Genomic DNA, 24239 nt, shown 5'->3' with positions numbered 1-24239 from the left:
CAGCAGGAAACCGCAATTTTCTCGGGTTTTCTCTAATCAGAATACAATTTACGAACGCATTGCGTTTTTATGTTTCGTTTTTCGCGTCTCCGTTTATTTTTTTATATATTATCATTTATTTCAGTAGTTTATTTTATCCGTTTATTTTACGCGTTTATTTTATGTAGATTATGTATCATTGTGGACGTAAAAATGCGAAAACATATGCACTCTTCCATTATATGTATCATTCTTTTGATCAATATTGGTTGCCTATCTGGGTTAGATAAATCATTCTTCAGATTAGTATCAAACTTATTCAATTAATATTTCATTAATTCCGGCTGTTTAATCTGGCTACTTTTAATCAGAAATAAAATAGCTTCGACTTCTATCAAAAGTCAAGGAGGAAAAAAAAGTTTTTTGCTGGCTAATTGGTTGTTTGTCGTCTTAATATAACTTTGCTTTAACTAATATAATCTCAATTCATCAATCAAAATTGGTTGATTGAAATTTGTATAATATATAATATTTTAATTATAACAAAATTTATAATTTTATAATAAAACAAAATCAATTAAATATACTTTAATATTTTTTATTACATTTTCATTTTATGGTATCATTCATTTACTTCTTTAAACATGCATGATTTAATTGATCGATAGATTTATATCAGTCAAAGCAAATTTTTCTGATGCACATTACATAGATGGATGGATTATAAAATATTGAAATAAAATTGATGCGCGTTATAATAAATAAATTGTTATGTACAATGTTAATAAAATTATTAGCGCGTTCTTTATTAAATAAAATAAATAATTGATAAATTCACAGAATGATGAATTGATAAAGAATTGAACTTTTTTTCTACACTTCTTTAATTTGTTATAATTTGCATTTGTAAATATTTAATGCATATTTGTCTTTTAATTGAAGTTACATTGTTTGCAACATACAAATATAACAGCGCTTAAAATAATTAATATACTACAAAAAATTATTATTGTATTTAACAATTTTTAATATTTTTGGAAAAATGCGTAATAATAAGCAAATATATAAATATGAAATAATTTTATAAATTCTAAATAAACTATTTTTTAAATAGAAAATTTCGTAGGATTTATATAAAAGTCTTTTTTCTTTTTCTCACTTTTATTTAAATAAATGAACTGATTTAATACATATACGCGATTTATAATAATTAATATACAAATAATAATAATATTCACTCTGAAATTGCTCTGCTGATGTAGAATGCCTTCTCTAAGCCTCCTTCTTCTTCCAGATTGTCAGGGTTATTATGTTGATCTATAATAGACAAATAAAAGATTCAAGTAGCAACGCTAAAAATAATTAATATTAAAATAAAAATTATTGTACGCATTTAAAATTTTATATGATGCATATAATAATAAGCAGATTAATAAAATAATTTTATAAATTTTGAAAAAGATCTTACTAATAATTCTTTTTATAAAAAAGCTATAATTCTCTAGAAATTTTTGCAAGATTATTAATAATTCTCAACTTCTAGCGCTTCAAGTCCTACTTTGAATGAATTAATTTTTATTTATGAAATTTATAGTTCAGTAAATAATTTTGATATGTTTATAAATCTTTAATTGTGAAATCAATTGATTATTGCAGTTGTTTGCTGCCGCTAATTGTTCGTAGATAATGACTGTGAGAGACACCATATAGAGCATCTCAATCAGTGTAATCAAACGTCAAGACCGTGCACCAATATGATTTGTTATCGTCCTATAGAATTTATTACACATAAATTTAATTTTTTACGAAATATGATTTCACGCAGAATATTTTATTGCTTACATGTTTTCATTGATTCAATAAACGATCAATAAACGATATACCTGATATATTTTATAATTGATTTATTATTTATTACGTATAACATTAGTTGATCCATCTTTTTATTTTTACGATAATGATCCATTTTATTTACTTATATGCATCTGTTATATCATCTGTTTATGTCTGTTATGATCCATTTTATTTACTTATATGCATCTGTTATATTGCATATCAAATATCTTTTATTTTTAAAAACATTTGAAATATTTAATAAAATATTTACAATATTTAATAAAAAAAAGGTTTAAACACGGTATATTTTATAGTGTTTTATTACATAAAAGAATATTGATTATATATAATGCACAAATTTAAATTTCAAATATAAATATAGGAATAATATAAAGATCAATAGTCGCAAAATGCTATATTAAATAAATGCTCAATTTCTAGAACACTCAATCCGAAAGTTCGAAAAATCATATCTCATGCATTATCAATCTTTTTTCATCTTTTTTTTCATTCCTGCGGATTCTTCCTTGGTGATAATTTTTTAGAGTTTGAAACAATTTGATAAGACATTTCGTATCGAAAAATTTCAAACCGAAATACTTTAAATGACATATTTATATTTTATTAACAGTTTAAGTCTCATGTGACATATGTCAATATTAATGCCACATCTGTTACATTTCGAAAAATGTCACATTTTGTCAAATTAAATGATACAAGTTGCCGAGAGTCGCGCAGTCGCTTTTTGTGTAGTTTATCGTCGCGTCACTTGATGTATAATTATTTTTTTTAATAAAACAAAATACCGCTGAAAAAAAATATTTGTAAAACGTGCAAACTGCTTTTATAAATCTGACAAATTTAAAACGCTAAAAATTTCAACACGCGAGGGATAATTCGACAGATCGATAGCAAGTTGCGCAATCATTGGCGTTGAAAAACGAGTCTAGCATTAGCATAATAAATCTAGAAACTAGAAGCCAAACAGGAAATTGCGAGGCTCTCGAGGTTCGCAGTCTACGTAGACGAATTATGCGGGCTGTCGAGAAGCGAGACAATCTCCAGAGCAGGGGATACTACGGGTTATAAACTTATTCCCGGGCCTTCGTGACCGATCCCGCGAGATTTATGTCAGACGTATTAAAGTTTTCGTGTTAACGAAAAGAAGGTTTATAAGAGCTACCAGGAACGAGACGCCGGGCGAGTTCAATTCTAGCGCCGTCGTTTGCCTCGCCTTTGCCATGCGAGGTTGGCGGAAGCCAATCTCTGATTACGAAAAAAAAAAAAAAATAGAAAAAGAAATGGATGCTTTTCGACAGCTCTCAGTGTAATAGGACTGTTGAATCCTGTAAATTTTTTTCAAGGAGAATAGGATTGCAGATTGAATTACTTTCTCCGAAATGAAATTTTCCTAATTAATTTTGATAATTAGATACACATTACGAGAAACAGATTCCTAACAAGTGCTTTCGATTGATAATAAGTTTCTCCAAACACGGAAAAGATGGTGCAACACGAGAGCAAACTGTGTGCTTGCTATCCCTATTATTTTTATGGTAATTAAAGTTCCGAAAGTTTTTCAGAGATAAAGGTACACGGTACTCGAGGGATAGCAAGCACACAGTTTGCTTTACATCTGTAGAAACTTTAAAGCGATGAGATTGTGTATATAAAATGCTCGTAACAATCTTCGCCATTTTATCGAACGTCACTTTATCACGTTTGTTCCTTTCTTCTCTCTGTTACAGAAGGCCGCATCCTCGAGCTACACTCGCCTGACGGCGTCCACGAATGCTGGTTGAGAGCCGCTGACAGCGCCGAGGCGAATGTCTGGTTCAATGCTTTGCACTCGGCGTTGGCAGCTCTCACCTTGAAAGCATTACGACTGGCCTCAGCACTTCCGGATCCGCAGCAGCTTCAGCACATCGGCTGGCTCGCGAGGAGACATTGTCTTCAGGTGAGAAAAGCTTCCCAACATTCGTCGGAGAAAGTATGACGCCTGACAAGCTTCCAACATAATGTCTCGCGATAATTCAGCCAAGAATTGCAAGTAGCACTTCATAATTCTGACACTAGAAGAGACGTAATTCAATGAAGCAATCTCGCTCACAATAGCGGACTCGCTAAAGATACTCATTTAATTTCCTTATGATGCGAAAAATAAAACATTCATTGCCATCTTTGGATCGAACTGTTTTAATCTCAATTTTATCTATCGTTGACGCTAAGATTAGAGTTTTATTACTTCGTGGAATAATAGATGTTCAATTTTAGTCCTCTCTAGATATATCTTTCACTTCAAATAAAACTTTAAACTAGACTTTTGCATTTTTCCTCGACTCGTCTTATTTTTATCTGCTCCGTTTAATTTAATTTTCGGTCAAACTTAAAAACCCACATCAAGCGTAGACCTTTTATTTCACACTTGGAGCCGCGGATCCCTTTTATTCCCACCGGCATCGTAGCAGATTGAGGGTGATCTCTTCGGCGGTTCGAACAAAGGGTTGACACACGGTCTCCGATAAGAAGTACCCGCATGGGAGCGCGACTGCAATTTACCGACATGCCAGTTTGCATATACATACCTTCCGATTCTGATTTCCCACTCTTTTAACAATTTTAATCATTAATTTTACCAAATTGCCATGATACGTCCATGACTATCAGATCTCGTATTCGCGTGAGCAGAGAGGAAAAGTGCGATATGTGGCATGAATCAAGATACTTGGAGGTGCAATATAACCCTTAGATAAGGGATTATTCAACGTCAATGTTATAGGAGAGAGGGCAACGTTATGGACCCACGTCAGTCGGCCTTCCTTAGTCGCGCGCGTCATATTGCTTGATTACTGTCGCGAACGTTCAAATCGCGTACCGTTCAGTTCGAAGAGAGAGAGAGAGGGAGGGAGAGGGGAGAGAGAGAGAGAGAGAGAGAGAGAGAGAGAGAGAGAGAGAGAGAGAGAGAGAGAGAGAGAGAGAGAGAGAGAGAGAGAGAGAGAGAGAGAGAGAGAGAGAGAGAGAGAGAGAGAGAGAGAGAGAGAGAGAGAGAGAGAGAGAGAGAGAGAGAGAGATGTACGTCGACCGGTATTTAAGCAGCAGCCCGTGGGACGATTTTGGAGGAGGGCGACTGGCAATCAGGCGCGCTAATGCCAATCAATTATGTGCCGGTAGCCGCGTGCCCTACGGCCCTCCTGCGGCGTCCTTGATGCTCGCCAGGGTCCTTTATCAACAAGGCAACATCCGGCGAGCCGAGCCTCGGCACGAGTATTAGTTATCGATTCCCGTCGGTTACACGATCGGTGGATCGATAGCAGCATCGCAGCCGTCTCGTCGGTCTCGCCGCCCGCACGTTTACCTGCTGCGATCTCTGCGAGTGACACGGAGCTGGATGGGCGAGATGGAAGGCGGAGATGAGAAAGATCAACTGTCGCACCTCGGATATTCCTCCAGTGGCGATATTTAATTGGAAGCTGCCGATATAACGGATCTCCGCGCGATTGGGCTCGCGGTTTTGGCTTAATAAATATATATGTAGCGGATGGAAATCACGATTTAATTGTGCCGTCTGTCATCCAGTTTGATTAGGCGCTCGGTGATAGGCTTGTCCTAAACTTGACAGAAGATCGTCTGCAGTTACTTGCGACGATATATGCTTAATGGAATGTCTCATATACAGGCGAATTTCCTCTCTTTGAGGAAATTAATAGCAATAAATCGTTAATGGTGGATGCGACTTTCTGAAGAATGGATTTTGCTACTTTTTGATCCCATCATTATTGATCAGGCAAACTTCATTATTTCATTGAGCGGGACAGTCTTTTTCAAAATGAAGTTTTTGCAAATATGGAGATGTAGTGAAAAACCCTAACCTTTGTGCGGTGAGAGAGAGTTGAATATTTTAATAAAAAAAAAAAAAAAATTCTTGAAAAGGGATGTTGACTCCGATAGCTATGCAAATCTCTGCCGCGCCTTTGAAAAGTATTTATCTCTTCCAAATGGCATTCTACTTACACCCACGAAAAAACTCTCCAACATATATCAATCTTGCCGTACACATGCAAAGCCGGCCGGACAAATATTGCCGTAGTTATATAGATCCCCTATAGATATTTACATTTTCGCATAAATCGCGTACGAGTCTGAAATGCTTGGCCGAGTAGCTCGGCATATTCATTAGTAGAATATATCGATCGGCAACCCGTGACCAGGTGGATCGGCCACGCCGTGTCATTTAATTAACGATCCGCGATGGGGTATTTAAGTGGCGTTGATCGTTGATCGAGAGCCTGAGAGCGGATGCAACGTTTATGGATTTCAACGTGAATGTCCCCCGTTGATCAACTGGCCGTCGAACGAGTTGTATCATTATTTAGCAAGCGCGGTCGATCACCTCGTAAACCGTAGATATTGTGGTTCATGAACAGGCGGCCTAAAGCGGGAGCCGAAACGAAAGGCGAAATCGTCCCGATTGTCGCCGCGTTTTCATAACTGGAACAAAACCGCTGTGAAAAATACCCGAAAAAACTGCCGCGGAGTAAAAAAAAAAAATACCCACCTACGCGCATAGTTTTTTAGCAAACTCTACGTGTATTACAACACGCCGCTGTTCTGTCATCCTGTTTTAATGTCGTCGCGCTCAAATCGTCGATTTATTTTATTTGCCGTTGAATGTAATCGATTTCCGGCTAGTTTCCACTTTGTCGACGATTTTCGTGCCGGTCGGTCATGTTAGCCGATTATTGTAGTTACCCCTACCTGTTGGATTACATAGTCGCTGAAATGTACGTAGTCTAGTCCCTTCCATCATTTTTTGATTCACAAGGTGATATAGTAGTTGTTGGTAACTTTATATTGCGCTGTTGGGGTAATTTAATATTGTGCGCACAAGTTCACACATCGATAGGATTTTATTTTTTTCTCCGTAATTACCTATTATTATATTTTATTTTAATAAAGACTAATAATTGTAATATACAGGGTGTTTCTTAATAAGTGCGAAAAATTTTGGGAGATGATTTTTTATCGAAAATTAAGGGGGGTTTTTCATATAAATATATACTTCTACATCCCTCTCTGTGGAGTTACACTCCTCCAAAAAAGAGGTAAAAATTAGGTTTTTATTTTTTTCTTAAATTTGGAACAAGTTAAAGAAATGCAATTAGGTGGATATTTTCTACTAGTAAAAAGGTTATTTATTAATATTTTTTTCAGCCTCCCGTATTGTTATAAGGGGATGAAACTAGCAACCCCTATTCAATTTTTTATTAAAACTTTTTAATAGGTCGGAATATGATCATCTGAAAATATGCATTAAAAAGTTTGATTTATTTAGAAACTTTTTCATTTCTTTTATTTTTTTCATAAAATCAGTAGTTTTTAAGAAAAGAAATAAAATACGTTATTGTGCACAGCACGATGCTAAATAGCATTGGTTTCGAATTACGAGAAGTTAAATTTTAAAATAAAAATAAAATTAGAGTAAATGTTGGGAAAATTGGAACAAAAACAAAATTATAATAAAAATCTATAATCCTAAGTTTTACCCCCATTTTTGGAGGAGTGTAACTTCACATGGAGAGATATAGGAGTATATGTTTATATAAAAAACCCCTCTTACTTTTCGAAAGAATCATCTAAAATTTTTTGCACTTATTAAGAAACACCCTATATGTATAAGATAATTTTTAATGGTTTAGGAATAACTGTTGCAATCCTGGGATAATCCTAATCATCGATTAATTCATTGAACATTCCTAGAAACAGATTAATAAATATTAATGAAATTTGTTATGAAAAATTCGTATAATAATATTTTATAAAAGAGATTAAAATTGAATAGTAGATTCGTTCTTCTTACATATCTTAGCAATTTTGCAGACACACATTTAATACGCACATTTCTTCCGGTCCCTTGGGGACGATGTCAAAACGAAGACTCCTATTTTACTCTCCCCTGCTCCGTTTACGATTTAGGAAACATTGTCGGAAATGGATTGTTTGGCGATTGGGCTCGCGTGTAAGTACAGCATCGGAAACGCACGGTTCTTTTTGTCGAGGCGAAACGAAATGCGACATCGTGCCCCTGGGTTGGCGATTTGTAGAAGAGGCGTGACGCAAATACGAGTCACGACGGCTAAGACCGGAGGGTAAGGGCAGGCCGATAAATCCAACAAGTTCACATATTGAAACGGTCGACGCCACCCTGGAAGTAGCGCCGGGATAGTACGAGAGCACATAGGCGGGATGGCGGAATGCCGTTTCCCTTAATCTCGTATATACGACCGCAATAAAGTGTCAATCTCGAGAGAGGTACGCCTCGGGATCACTCGGTGCGCAGCCGGTTGTGACGCGCCATCTCCCTCCCCTCGCCGAATTGTGATTCACGGTATGGGGACCATACCAAGACGGATGGGGATTAAGCGAAATTGAAATCACGAGGACGCAAGAAGACACGAGACTTGAGGCCAGTTTCTTCAGGATGGATTAAACCTGCCTATAACCATCTTCCTCTAATCCTAATCTAGCCCAAAGCTGAACCCTAATCTAACCTTAGCTAACCAGTTTCCTGTCTACAGAATGGAAATTATCGTTTTCCAACCCTCGTCAATCATAGAAGTTGAAGAAGACATTGTTTGATCTTCAAGTGGCAAAGTTTATGATGAGAGAAATTTGAAATTTTAAAATTACGAGATCTCGGACGGTTGGCGATTAGCCCCAGTTCGTAACGATTTTCCTCTTCCCGTTTTTAACAGTTGCGTGGACACGCCATTGTTGGAAAAAAAAGGGATTGACTAGAGGGGAACAAATAGCGGGAATACATCGGGCGGCAAAAAGCGTTAAAATTCCACATCAAAGTGCATCGATGGCGTCGATTAATTTCGTCGTGCCGCGTCTGCCCGCTCGCGATAAACGTATTTTCACGGAATTTTGGCACTTTCCGAGGAATAGCGCGACGAGCCATTATAATTTCCATGAAAATCGAACGGATGGGGATCGGGGGAAACGAGATCGCTTTATTTCGGCGCAATCCCGCCCGGATATAAATTCGTCCCCAATCATACTGCAATTTCTGTTTACTCAGTTCTTACGCGGACCTGTTTTCGGCCGCGCATTGACAGAGGCGTATTTAATTGTCGCGTTTTTATCCAAAGTAACCAACCGGCTTTAAATGGGAAACGCGCGCAATGATATAAAACGGTGATATTAATTTAATATAAATATTAATAATGACGGAACATTTTGTACGGTAATCTCATTATATCGAGAAGACAGTAATTATTTGGAAAATTATTACGGATAAGAGGTGGAGCAAAAAATTTTGATAATTGCACAATTCTCTCTCTCTCTCCCCTTTATACAATTATAATTATATATACTTGCGAGAGGGGAAATTATTAAAACGAATACATAATTTATTGTTATTATTGTTTCCGTCGTCTCTTTGTCGCTTATATATATATATATATATCGTAGTTTTATTGTTGTCGGATCTCTTTCAAACAATGAAACATGGCGGCACGAGCTCGGAGGCAATTTATTCCCGGCGTATTCCCGGCGAGTGCGTTGCCGTTGGATTAAATCTGAGGCCGAGCGGGCATTAAATTAGCCGTTGAAAATTAACGGTACGCCATTTAAGTATATTTTAATTAATCCGAGCATATAGTACGGCCGCACGCGCGGCAGCGGCGGCGGCGCTCCGCATATTTTTTCACTAACTCGGAGTTAATGTAATTGGGCAAAACTTAAAGCGCCCCTCTCAATTAACCTCCAGACAATAAAGCGTCGCACTTTGTAATGCCTTTCCATTCGTAGTCAGATGTAAAATTATAAGCGCCCGGGGGATAAATAGAAAGGTCTCTTGAGCTGGGATGTAGAGGTTAGGTCGGAGTTCCGCCATTTTTTATCCCGGAAATCTCATCCTAGCGATCATCTGAAAATTCGCGATAGGTCTCTTTGAACTTAACGCGACTGCCGTTTGCAATTTTCATTCTCCTTTACGACGACAAATATGCGATATCTTTTTAATGGCGACGATAAATGATAACGTGTATGACGAGTACTGATGATACGATACTCTCGTACCGGAATGTCTCTTCAAATTTCAGGCGAAAGTGCACATTTATATGATAAGGTTCGATTCCCTTCTCCCTGAACGCTAGATAATGGTATTGTAAAGAGCGACAATAAACTTACCCCTGTCGATGCCCTTCTCTGCCACTCTTCCTTTTTCATTCCCTCCTGTTCCCTCTCTCTTTCTTTTCCTTATCGACAAAAGTCCTTCGTCCGGACTAACCGGAAATAGTTTCAGGGGTCAAGAAGAATAGGACTTAGTGAGAGGAATGCAGAATCAGCATCAGTCGGGACGAGAGTATAGGGTAAGGGTACTTTAAGCTGGCCAGGCTTTCCCGATCGCTCAAGCCCTCGCCCACCAATCGCACGGTTCCGTTCGGCCGCCGGTATTTATTCGGCGTGCCTTTCTCGGGGGAAGCTCGCCGCTAACCGCTATTTTAACCCTCTCAACCGCCTGCGCCACCCGCCCCCTCTCCCACCATCGATCCTCGTGTTTCTCACGATTGAAAGAGCCGTGGGGAGGCGTCCGCCTGTTCAAATACATCTTATGTGTACATCCACACGCATCGGAGGTAATGCAATATGAGGCACATCAGTCTATCTTAATTTAAACAAGAGAAGTAAAAAATGATAAGTGTTTTATTTTGTATTATTTAAAAAATATAAATTATTATATATTATTAAAAGATGTGAAATTTGTAGATCTAACACGAAAATTTGCATTTATCTGAATTTGTCAAAATATTCGCGTCCTTTCTGCCGTTGGGGATATCGAGGTATCGATTGAAGAATTAAAGTGTGGAAAAAAATGGCCACAATTTTGGAACGCTTTGTATTATTTATAGATAAAATATCCAGAGTGTTATATTAATATAATAAACTACTTATTGTTGATGTAAAATTCTATTAAAAATATTTTAATATATTAAAAAGTAAGTTAAAAATTAATAAAGGGGCAGCGATACCGTCATATCTCTCAACCGGCTTAAAAATTTGGCGATTTTCCTCGAGTTTCCCAAACATGAAGTAGAAAAATTCCCCGACTCGCAATCTTTTTGACGTGAGTGCCTCTTCCGGTGAAGTAACGATTCTCTTTGCCCTCCGATTATTCGATTCCTGGAGGCTCCTTCATACATGGTGCACCCTGCTGTACCCGCGGACTGCATCGAGGGGCTCGTTATTAATTAGAACGCGAGCCACTATCGGTCCTCAAACACAGACACCGACGTTCTCTACTCATAATCTTCCCTCGGATCTTCCTCTCCTCTTCTCCCCCTCCTCTCTCTCTCTCTCTCTCTCTCTGTCCACTCTTCTACAGTGTTCATCTCACTTGCGCGGAAGTGGATAGTGCATCAGCAATGCTAAGCAAACTGCGGCTGGAACGACGGATCAAGAGACGATCGTGTACGTGTTCGTTTGCTAGCGAGAGCGTGCGTGTGCGTACGTGTGTCAATAGCCGTACAGGTGTATCTGTAGTATATGGTATGGATAGGGGATGTGGGATTGGCACTTTTGCGTTTGTGTGTACGATGGACGTACTATCGCGCTATCGTGAGATCTACCGAGTTTTAAGTGACGTCAGAGTGCATTATATTGTTTAAATAATCACGGATATTCTCTCCATTCCATTATCTTCTCTCGATAGATATATAATATATGGAATATCCCTTTCCCTCCTCCGCCCCAAACAAACAATCGCTTACAAACTTGTTTCGAGCTGTCCGTTCGAGGGTGAAAATAAACGAAGCGGAGAAGGAAAATTATCTCCCGAGTATTGAAATTTCAAACATGTCGGGGACGCATTCGACAATCAAATTCCTCGGTCATTCGAGTTGGAGAAGCGAACAGGGTAAAATCTCGGGAGAAAATCTCCGGCTCCGTCTGGACGCTTGCAATTTTAATGCGGTCTCATTTCCGTCGTACCCAATTAAGGCGTAATTGAATTGCCAAGGAAAATTAATTTGTCGGTTATGTCCTGACGGTGGAGCGCCCGGGTCCTAATGTTTTCAGCAATTATGCGTAAATTCGCGTAAACAACCGCGGCCGCCGGTTATTATGCGATTGTCAATTAAGGAATGATTTCCTTCTCGCTGAATTTCTCGTCGGAATCGACTCGCTTACCCCACTTCCATAATCTATTCCCTTCTCTCGTGGTGAATTGACAGCGGGTTTCTACTTGAATCCTCTCCGAAACTCATCATTAGCCTAACTGCCTCTAATTTGCCTCGCCATTTTGATTAATTTTTCCATTCTCCTCAAGATCCGACCCATCATTTAAATCTCTACATCCCAATGTTTTTAACACCATCATTTTTCGAATTTAATCGCTTTTCCAATTTCATTTAACTTGAACATCCTCGATTCTTAAATCTATTATAAACATGTTTGAAGAAATTGAAAATCTTTCCGGGACAAATTATAATTTAAGTTCCTTCGTGTCACCAGGATTTCAGCTGGAAACGAAGTGAATTGGCCACGAGAGTACAATAATAATAATAAGCGAACGTTGCGATCCGCCCAACGATAATTTTGCGCCGGACACGGTCAACGAAATTCCGTTTTTCTATTTCCTCGGTCGTAAGTTCCCCTTTAAAGGTATCTATTCCGTAAATACATGGACAGGCGACTTTAAGAACGATATCGTAACGTTTCCACTCGCTTGCGCGGAAGCGCCGTCGGGTTGGCTAACACCGGTTCCTCGATTTCACCCTCCTCGTACACCAAGTGAGAGATATACCTCCTAATGTGCTTTCCATTACGCTCGCCGTCGCGAGGATGTAACGACGGATATACACCATGATCGCATCATCGCAAGATAATGGCTATAACTACGCACATGGCAAAAAAAAGCCGATGCTTCTCGCAGTCTCACCGATGAAACTGCGAACGTTTTATCTCTCGTTATGTTTTGATTTCATTCGTTACGCTATTTTACAAAAACGCGTGCGCTTTCTAAAAAAAGAGAGGGAAAAAAGCGGATATATAGTTAAAAAACAATAATAATGAATAAATTTTTATATTTTGATTTACTTTTGTATATTTTGTACTTTTGTATATTTTATGTCTTATAATTTGATGTTTTATTATTTTAATTTTATTTTTATATTTTATATTTTAAAATATGTTTTAAATAAGTAAATTTTCTTGCAGCGAATTATATAAGATCGTTTTTATTAAATACATATGTATTTAATTTAAAAAAATTTAAATTGTGAGATTTATATATATGACTTTCAGAAAGGGTGGATTTATGTTAAAGTTTTGAGATTGCGAGATTCTAATTTAAGATCTTTCACTGCATAAACACACCTACGACATTCTACCGGCAGGTCACCCCATTTTAAGCCGATTTTGGAGAATCGCGACATTTACGAACACGCTTCCCCGGCAATCGTGCATTCTTGCGCGTCTCTCGCTCGCAGTTTGCGCGCAATTTGAGTTTGAACACGCCCGAGCTTTATCATCCCCTTCGTGTTTGCACAACTCCATTATTTGCCGCACTTTGAAGTAGGCCACGTATCTCTTTTGCAGCAGATAGATAAATAATTGTGTCGACAAATGTAATATGTTGTAGAATGAAAAGTTGAAATTTTCGTACTAGAACTTAATAAATGTGCGTTGTAATTGAAATGTGATATCTAATAAGGCAATCTCGCGAACTGGAAAATTTTGATTTTCATGAAACTTTACGCATATGTGAAACAGATGAATTTAGAAATTTATAATTGCGGCTTAAACACGATTTTGAAAGGTGAGACCATCCCTCATATATATGTAAAACAGCTTTTCTTTATGTTTGAAAAGTATTCTAGATATTAAAAAATATTTTATACAAAAATTTCAGGTGCTAAGAATATCTCTCTAATTAATCATATATTTAATAAAATAATTTTTTTCAAAAATTTTGAAAAAAATTGTTTTCAAAAATTATTTCTTCAAAATTTAAAAAATGTGGTGTTCTTACGAAAATTGCCATTTTTTGATATCTCGAATAATTTTCGAAATATATATATCGAGAAAAGGATAACTGAAAATTTCAAAATTCGTCTATTTGCTCCCTCTATATGTAAAATAGCTTTTCTTTATGTTTAAAAATTATTCTAGATATTAAAAAATATTTTATACAAAAATTTCATGTGCTAAGAATATCTCTCTATTTAATCATATTAATAAAATAATTTTTTCAAAAATTTTTGGACAAATTGTTTTCAAAAATTATTTCTTCAAAATTTTAAAAATATAGTGTTCTTACGAAATTTGTCATTTTTTGATATCTCGAATAATTTTCGAAATATATCGAGAGAAAAGGATAACTGAAAATTTGAAAATTCGTCTACTCACTCCCTTTACACTTGTATAAAGTCTTATCAAGATCAGAATTTTCAAGTTCTGTAGTAAATTCCATTAAAACGTAAAAGTCCAATTTGGCAAAGTACAGAAAAATCGAGAAACCCTCTAATACTCTGGCTTAAATTATAACTGTAGGGTAGAAGAGAGATTAGATAAGAGCGTGATATAAGAGATTAACTTGTTTCCAATTAGGATTCTCGTATACGCGATCGCCGGTTGTCCGATTAGTTGAAACCACGACGTGTGTTACGCCTCTGAAATTCTAATGGTGATATATCACCGTTAGAAGCTCTCAGATCCGCTTTATAATGCAAGAGCGCATCATTGCAGGCATGTACGCTAATTCACGTGTTTAATACCACTAAATATGTTCGATGCGCTCGCAATATAGCATTTGCGGCTTCTGACATTACTAGTCTCGCTTTAACGTTATAAAGGAAAATTTCGGTCGACTTCTTTCCCGCGATTTATCATAAATAATTCCGACGTCTCGAATTTTCGCCAAGACAAACATTGACTGGCCGGGAATTTCCCGGCTAAAAGCGGCCACGAGCCTTGATTAAGATCTTCCCGTATTTTATTGTAATCTTAACCGAAGCAAGAGCTACTGTTTGCAGAGTATTTTCTACGCAGAAAGGGCTACCACATCGCGAGAATGTACTTAGGTTCGTTATTAATTCGCCGCGCCTCCTCCCCCCTTCCCCCCGTTGCTCGCGCGCTTATACCGAATGGGACGGGGGGGGGGGAGAGAATTATTATTTTATTGCCGGTATAAAGATTACGCGAAATTAGTCGGGATGATTTAGGATGCGATCGCGCGAGATTCTCCTCCGTCTAAAGCTCTCTTATACAGCCGCGCGCGCGCGCGAGCGGATAGAGATATTCCGCGTTTAATCTTGTTTTAATCCTTGGCTTCCCGATGAATGTACAGGTGGGATTAATGGATCGCGAAAATATCGCCGCGATTACACTTGTATTACGGTTGCCTCGGAAGGATACGGCGTTCGATACCACCCCCGGTTCCGGAAACGTGGAGGGCCAAGGGTGGGGGGTGGCGCGGGGGGGGGGGGGGTCATCACGTTGCAACGAAAAAAGGGAGACACACTGTCGCGATAAACCGAGGGACAGTTATTCGACTGAAGAGAAAGAGAGAGAGAGAGAGAGAGAGTGTGTGTGTATATACAGGGTGTTTCATTTTAATCGCCCCAGGCAAATATCTCGAAAAATATGGAAATTATGAAAAAATGTTTCGGACAAAAGTTGTATGGTTTCGACGGGGTCATAAGATAGTAACATTGGTTTGACCTTGAACAGTGATTTGAAGGTCACCTTAAATTTCTTAAATGGAACCTACTATTTGTCATTGCATATTCTTGTAGCTTATCTCCAGAGCTTTCCAAAACACTATAATTAAGTACCTTTTCGTTAAGTACTTTTTGAGTTATGAGGCTTGAAATAATTTCTTAATTTTATATAAACCGTAAAATATCTTGTAAAATATTCATTTTTCGATTATCTTACCTTAATACTTTTACGTACAAAATAATGAGAGGAATCAATTGGTGTAAAGAAAACACATAGTTGTTTTGAAGAAGAAATATGTAATTTGCAATTAACAATTCCATATTTTTTCTTAAAAACAACTATGTGTTTTCTTTACACCAATTGATTCCTCTCATTATTTTGTACATAAAAGTATTAAGGTAAGATAATCGAAAAATGAATATTTTACAAGATTTTTTACGGTTTATGTAAAATTAAGAAATTATTTCAAGCCTCATAACTCAAAAAGTATTTAACGAAAAGGTACTTAATTATAGTGTTTTGGAAAGCTCTCGAGATAAGCTACAAGAATGTGCAAAAATATATAGGGTGTTCCATTTAAAAAAATTGAAGTGACCTTCACGTGACCTTCAAATGACTCTTCAAGGTCAAACCAATGGTACCATCTTATGGCCCCCTCGAAACCATACAACTTTTGTCCGAAACATTTTTTCATAATTTCCATATTTTTCGAGATATTTGCCTGGGGCGATTAAAATGAAACACCCTGTATATGGGGGGGTTTAAAAAAAAAGAAGAAAGGGGGAACGAACTTCGGAAGATCGGCGCGTGCGATACTAGGGTTAGGATGCCATGCATCCTGCATTTCGGCTTCGGCGAAATGCGAGAAGAAACTACGAGAGCGGGCTATCGCACGCGTGAAAAACGCAGGGGGAGGGTGCAAAAACTCGTACATCATCGGGGTTATCGCTCGCTTCAGGACGCGAGCGACCAGATGAGAGGTTAGGTTCGATTCGTTATATTGTCCGGTTAGATCCTGTTTAGCCGCACTTTTTGCCATCGCTTTCCTTTGTTTTGGCGCCTGTAAAAATTCCATTGCACGCTATGTAGTTTTCCTTTACATTCGAAGCCAAAAAGCACGAATACCGATCTCTCCCCTTTTGCACGCAATCACGGAACTGTCTGCGTGCGATCGGATCCGGAAATATTGCAAGGGAGATTCGAATAGCTGAAGGTTGGCGTAGCTGAAGGCAGTCGGAATCTATCTTAATTCGATGTTGGCTTTTTTATTCCGGGACAAAAGGCTGATCAGCTGGCCGATAATTTTGTCGCGGGTGTCCCTTTATTATCCGCTCTACCCGGAATCGTCGACGATGCGAAACATCGCGTCCGCGGAATGAAAAGGGACGGAGAGAAGCGTCGCCCTTCCTACCCCCCCCCCTCTTTGATAACTCCCCTCCTTCTCCCCCGACGACTTCGTTCGCGCCCTTCGAACTTTTCCAACCCCGCAGGTCGATCGATCTTTCCCTCCTCCGGTTAGACATTCGCTCTCGTTTAATATTTCTCTCTTTTCGCCTGATTCCACATTGGTACCCTTCCTCGTAGATTGCGCGACGCCTCTCCCCCCTCTCTTTCCTTCTCTTTCTCTTTCTCTTCTTCACTCTTTTCGCTCGATTTCACGGTTGCCGCGACACGGAAGAAAATCGGCGCGATAAGACGCCAACGGACGATTGTGATGTCTGCGGAGCACTGGGACGGACCGAAGGAAAAAGGAACAGGCGACGATTCTCCCCGATTCTGGCACGTTAAATTCCTGAAACTTTGCCTCTTTTTTTTTAATTACCCAGACATTGTCTCCATTTTCTTCAGATTTTCTATAATTTTCATATTTTCGGGATAGAACTTTGCCGAGAAGCGCTTATCTTATGTTAGTTGAAAGCTTGACACTTTTATTTTTCTTCTGGCAGCTCTCTCTCTCTCTCTCTCTCTCTTTCGTATATTAAGATGCTGATTTGATAAAAACAAGTGCGCGCTTGGCGAACGACATTTTCCATATAAAATATACGTTGAGCTAGCTTGACGGCCGTCGCGTAGAGTTTTTTAATCTGCCGGATAAACTTTCCGATCTGATGTCGTTCGTCGGCTGAGAGCCGACTTCGTCAGAACTTCCGGTCTTTCCTTGTACACGGGATGTATCTCCTTACGCCGCTACTTACGCGAACTTTTCCGCGGAGCTTTAGGGAGGCCGAGGAGACGAAGTTTGATCCTTCTTTTGCCAAGAGAAAGGGGCAGGAAGTCGTTTAAGATTAATGTGTTCTTCTTAGGTTGCTCCTCTGCGACTTGAACGGGATTGCGATCCTACTAACAAGGGAACAAACTGGGAAGTTTTGATTTCAATGAAACTTGGGAAATATGTAGAGTAGCTTGTTAGAAAAAAAAATAGTGCAAAGATGGGCGCCGCGTTCTTATAAAATGTTCAAAAATCTCATCCCTCCTTCCTTGCCATTAATTTTTCTATCGTAATTTATGCAAAACGCCATTTTTTTACTCCCTTATCTTCATTCCTTTCGGAGTGAAATTTTTTTTTTCTTTAATTTAATAATGTCATTATCTAAAACGGAAAAATGTCAAGTTTCTTCTTATATATGTCAAGACACAAACAAGGTAAATGTCAAGGCGCTGCACAATAATATAATTATAACCGAGCGTCACGTTTCGCTTAAATATAAAACGGAGAAATGATCGATCAAGCGCGACTGCCATCTTTCTCGACAATTTTCCAACTTTTTACTCTTCCCTTTACTTTATTTCGATTTTTCGAAATTTCTTCATACGACAATTAATAATGTTTTAAATATGAGAATGAGATAATTTTAGTATATAATATTATATATGTTTGTTCTTATTTTTTTCTTTTACAATCGCGTTCAATTCAAAAAAGAGCTTTCAAATTTCGAAGAGATCTGTAATGATTAAATTTATTTCGATTTTTCTAAACTTTTTCGTTACAATAATTAATAATACTTTAAATAGGAATCAGATGATTAATAGTCGTTATTATATACTTGTGTTCTTATTTTTTTTCTCTTTGCAATCATGTCCAATTAAAAAAAAGGCTTCCAAATTGCGAAGAGATCCATAATGATATATTTGCTTCGATTTTTCGAAATTTTTTTTCGATACAATATAATGATTTAAATATGGGAATCACAGAGAAAAGGACTTCCAAAGGACCCCGCGGAATCCTTATGGAAAATGGCTTTCGGTCAAATGTTTCGAAACTTTGCAAAAAGATAGTTCTCAACATGTAGATTAAAAGTGTCCATGGGCATGAAGCTCTAAAAATTCGAGATTTTCAGCTACAGCCATCCAAAATGGTAGATTTTTGAATTTCTGCAGCATATTCCGAAGTTCGGCAACGGTAGCTTATCTTAGTTGGGTGAGGTTTTACAAAAAAGTAGTAAATACAAAAGTTTTGTAGAATCAAAAAAAGCAAAAAAAGCAAAAAAAAAACAAAAAATGTAACTCTGCCATTGACAGTTCCAAGCCTGTATTTAAAAAGAGGAGGATAAAATAAAAAAGTAATTTTAGTAAATTTCCTCAAATATGGGAATCAAATGATATTAATATACAATATTATATATTTTCGTCCTCATTTTTTTTCCTTTTGTAGTCAATTTGTAGTCAATTTTGTAGCAAAATTCAATTCAAAAAGTGCCTTCAAATTTCGAGGAGATTCGCAAGGATTAAACTTTCAGATTCTTGATTAAATCTATTTCTTGATTCATGATTAAATTTATTTCAATTTTTTTTCAATTTATTTCAATTTTTCGAAATTTCCTCAAATATGGGAATCAAATGATATTAATATACAATATTATATATTTTCGTTCTCATTTTTTTTCCTTTTGTAGTCAATTTGTAGTTAATTTTGTAGCAAAATTCAATTCAAAAAGTGCCTTCAAATTTCGAGGAGATCTCGGGGAGATCCGCAAGGATGAAATTTTCAGATTCTTGATTCCTCGAATATTTTCTCGAGAAGAGAATCTCCCCCTCTCTCTCTTTCTCTGTGCATAAAGTCTGCGGTGTATTTACGTATTTTTCTTCCTCGTCACAAAGATTGCAAATTGAATATTCATATTGCGGCGTGCATATTTGCAGAACGGACGGGCCAGTAGCGAGAGCAGCGAGGACGGGGCCGGAAGTAGCGCGAGCACCTCGCGAGGAGCCGGAAGTGGCTTCGGTCTTGCCGGCGGCTGCACTGGTGGATGGCGCAGCGTCTTCGGCGCAGTTTCAGGTCGAGAACTCAGACTGTACGAATGCGCGCCTTGGAGTCCGGAAGCTTGGGCCTCGCCGAGCATCACCTGTCCCCTCATCGCGACAAGGTAAGACGGAGCCCTTTACAATATTTACAATTTTACGCGGGAACGTATGGCCGTTTTTCTCTCCCTTCCTCAAATTCTTCTTTTATAACAGTCTCTTGGATGAGCCCGCGCGCGCGACGCTTTCTCGGATATTATCTTTACACTTAAAACTTTTATACTTAAGATAAAAAAGCTGAAGTAAAACTTCTTCATTGCATGTACATTATTTTGAGGAACAGCTTTCAACTTGTTTCATACATTATCATTCGCGTAATATGTCCCTTTATGATTGATGAAGATTAGCGTACAAAATTGTAACGACAGTTAGCTAACTCTTATATATATAGGGTGTCTCGAAGCCATCCAATGTTCTTTTAGACAGATTTTTTAGTCAATTTTTTTTTTAACGAAAACATTCAGGAAAGTCATCATTCTTCCAATTTTTCCCATATTTTCCATCGTGTCTCTTTGTGATTAAGCCTAAAATTAAAATTGTTTCAAGTAAGCTGTAACCTAACCTTCAAGTAGCTCTAACCTAACCTGAAGTTAATGAGGAAAGTATAATTTTATTAATTATATTTATAAATTCCATACATATAATTTAATTTGCGAAAGGCTTTTTTAATTGTTTATACAATTGTTTAATTGTTTATACAATTGTTAAGCTGGAAATTAAGAATGTCGACATTTTTGATAAGAAAAAAATCGAAATTAAAGAAAGAATCTTTTCTTAAAAGAAAAGATGTGATCCTGGAATATCCTATACCTATCTCAAAGACCTCGATAGGTTACTTTATCATAACGTATATCGGTTCTTTCTGGAATATCTTAATATTCGCTTCTTTCCGTAAACAGCCTTAATTCTCGTTAGTACTCGTCCGCTTATGGACCAAAATGGCCTAACAATCCGCTATCGCGGTCATTAACGCGACGATTCACGTACCGCGCGACGATCCGACGTATCGACTACGGTACGTGAGAGAGCGGAAACGTGCTTGCGAGCGAAACGGGCCACGTATCGTGGCCGCCACCAACGGGCGCTACAACCCCGTCATACAGCCCCGTTGTAGCACGTACGTCTCGTCGATTTCACGCCGGTGGTCGGTGTGTGAGGCCACCCTGTGTCGTGCACGCGGCTTGCACACAGGAAATTAAGCGTGAAAAATTCACCCATGTCGCGTGCGAGAGGAAGCAACGCCGCGTGACGAGCCACTCCCGATGGAGCGCGACTAGGGTTGCACGAGATACCAAGACTACCCTCGATAATGTCTTTGTCTCGAAATTCGAGATTTTTAATTAATTGTCTTTTTAATTTTTAATTGATTGAAATAATATCAAGATTAAGATTGTCAAGATTATTGGTCCTCAAGATTACTGATTTTTATAACAAGCTAAAGTATATTACAATTAATATTAATTAACAGTTAGTATTAAATGTTTCTAAATTTGTTAATATAAATAATCTTAATTATTGAATAAAATTTTTTAAATTAATGACAAGTGTGATTTTTTCTCATTTAATTTATAAATATAGATATTTTAACTTTATTTAAAAACCAATAATCTTAACAATTTTAATATATATATATTGTTGCGTCCGCGGGGCGAGGACTTCGAGATATATCGAAGTGCGCGTACTACGCTATCGGGCACTCGCGGGACGCGTGAAATAAACACTTTTAAGAACAACGTGAAACTTTATTGCGAAACACAGAACACACACAACAATTATAACAAGAAACACGATAACGATTCGTAAACGCGTCTGTTTAGCTTGACAGCTCGGCTCAGACTCAAATGACGGCTGCTCCATCAACAATTCCTTGACAACGAGATCTTCTTCCGTTTTTCAAAACAGACTCGACCGCGACTTAAACCAGGGACGAAACAATATACAGGGTGACCCATTTTAACTTAGGCAGCCAAATAACTCGAAAAATAAGCAAGATAGAGAAAAATGTTTTAGACAAAAGTTGTATGGTTTCGAGGGGGCCATAAGATGGTATCATTGGTTTGACCTTGAAGAGTCATTTGAAGGTCACGTGAAGGTCACTTCAATTTTTTTAAATGGAATACCCTATATATTTTTGTACATTCTTGTAGCTTATTTCGAGAGCTTTCCAAAACACTATAATTAAGTACCTTTCCGTTAAGTACTTTTTGAGTTATGATGCTTGAAATAATTTCTTAATTTTACATAAACCGTAAAATATCTTGTAAAATATTCATTTTTCGATTATCTTACCTTAATACTTTTATGTACAAAATAATGAGAGGAATCAATTGGTGTAAAGAAAACACATAGTTGTTTTTAAGAAAAAATATGGAATTGTTAATTGCAAATTACATATTTTTTCTTCGAAACAACTATGTGTTTTCTTTACACCAATTGATTCCTCTCATTATTTTGTACATAAAACTATTAAGGTAAGGTAATCGAAAAATGAATATTTTACAAGATATTTTACGGTTTATGTAAAATTAAGAAATTATTTCAAGCCTCATAACTCAAAAAGTACTTAACGAAAATGTACTTAATTATAGTGTTTTGGAAAGCTCTCGAGATGAGCTACAAGAATGTACAATAATATATAGGATGTTCCATTTAAAAAAATTGAAGTGACCTTCACGTGACCTTCAAATGACTCTTCAAGGTCAAACCAATGATACCATCTTATGGCCCCCTCGAAACCATACAACTTTTGTCTAAAACATTTTTCTCTATCTTGCTTATTTTTCGAGTTATTTGGCTGCCTAAGTTAAAATGGATCACCCTGTATATTGGGGAATATATAATTTTATCTTAAATTATATTACAAAAATTAAATATTAAATATTTTCAATACGCAATAAAAAATGAAAGGCTAAAAGACCGTGGCGCAAGATGTTAGAGCGTAAAAAAATTAAAAGTAATAATAAAAAGACTCTAAATAAGAGACATAATATATTAATAATCATTTAGATATAAAAAATACATACGTACGTTTTTTATTAATATATTATGTCTCTTATTTAGTCTTTTTATTATTACTTTTAATTTTTTTACGCTCTAACATTTTGCGCCATGGTCTTTTAGTCTTTCATTTTTTATTGCGTATTGTTATCATCCGGACCATATATTGCTTTTGTCATTTTATTAAATATTTTATTGACAATTTTCGAAAGCTTGAATCTGGATGTCAAGTAAATTTTTGTAGCAAAAGTATCGCTTTGTATGTATCTTGTCTCGATTTTATTAACAATTTTTATCTGATACTGAACAATTGTGTTTAAATATTTTATTAATAAAATATTTAAATTATATTTATCTAATACTGACTTTTATAATTGTTTACAATAAAATATTAAATATTTTATTTTAAACACAATTGTTCAGTATCGGATAAAAATTGTTAAAATCGAGACAAGATATTTTTGCTACAAAGATTCACTTGACACCCAGATTCAAGCTCCAAAAATTTTCAATATTAATACAATCTTCTACTATCTTGTCTCGAGTCCAGACCAATAATCTTAACAATTTTAATTTATATTAGAGGAATATATAATTTTATTTTAAATTATGTTACAAAAATTAAATATTAAATATTTTATTAATAAAATATTTAAATTACTTTTATCTACAACTGTCTTTTATAATTGTTTACAATAAAATATAAAATATTTTATTTTAAACACAATTGTTTAGTATCGAATAAAAATTGTTAATAAAATCGAGACAAGATATTTTTGCTACAAAGATTCACTTGATATCCAGATTCAAGCTTTCGAAAATTTTCAATATTAATACAATATTCTATTATCTTGTCTCGAGACTTGTACAAGGGTTTACAATATCTTCGGTATCAGTCAAGTGAACCAAAAATTTACTCACACGCTTATACAATACACAGGATGCGTTTACTTTTGCACGCCCCCGTGTATGAGACCGTGGGATTATCAATGAAGCACGTCGGATTACAGCGGTTAGCGATGTTCGTTAGACCGCTATTTTAATTAAGACTATTACACGTTCGGACGCGCGATGTCATCATTGCGACGCTCGTTACGTGCATAGCTCGCGAAATCGTTTCATCCACCTGGCGATTCGTTTTGCAATCATCGCCGATGCGACATGTCGCATCGATGCTAATCACGAACGCGCCGCTCAACCGTGTACAGATGAGCGCAAATTTGAGCTTTCAACATCTAATTATTCGTCGCGCTCTCTGTTCCGGGAATATTCGCGTAATCCGTGGCTGACGTGACGAATCGTTGAAACTCATCAGCTGTTGCGATCTTCGAAATGGTAGCTTCGGGGAGACGCGCGGGATCTCGAGTACGAGATCGATGGTATCTTTCTCCTCTCCAAGTTGC

At 36.9% G+C, this 24239-nt stretch overlaps 1 protein-coding gene across 1 annotated transcript in view; it reads left to right on the top strand.

The window, feature by feature from the left end:
• Syn1 (Syntrophin-like 1) overlaps positions 1-24239 on the top strand; it is a 266090-nt gene that overhangs the window by 216608 nt on the left and 25243 nt on the right. The window contains exons 5-6 of the mRNA XM_083092844.1: positions 3564-3772; positions 19681-19904. Coding sequence (XP_082948970.1) covers positions 3564-3772; positions 19681-19904 — 433 coding nt within the window. The remainder of the gene's footprint in view (positions 1-3563; positions 3773-19680; positions 19905-24239) is intronic.

The sequence above is a fragment of the Camponotus vicinus genome, unplaced genomic scaffold, assembly GCF_025532165.1.
Source record: "Camponotus vicinus isolate PSW18456_S1 unplaced genomic scaffold, iyCamVici1.0 SCAF_3, whole genome shotgun sequence".
In the NCBI taxonomy this organism is placed as follows: domain Eukaryota; kingdom Metazoa; phylum Arthropoda; class Insecta; order Hymenoptera; family Formicidae; genus Camponotus; species Camponotus vicinus.
This window is presented reverse-complemented; position numbering and strand designations above follow the sequence as displayed.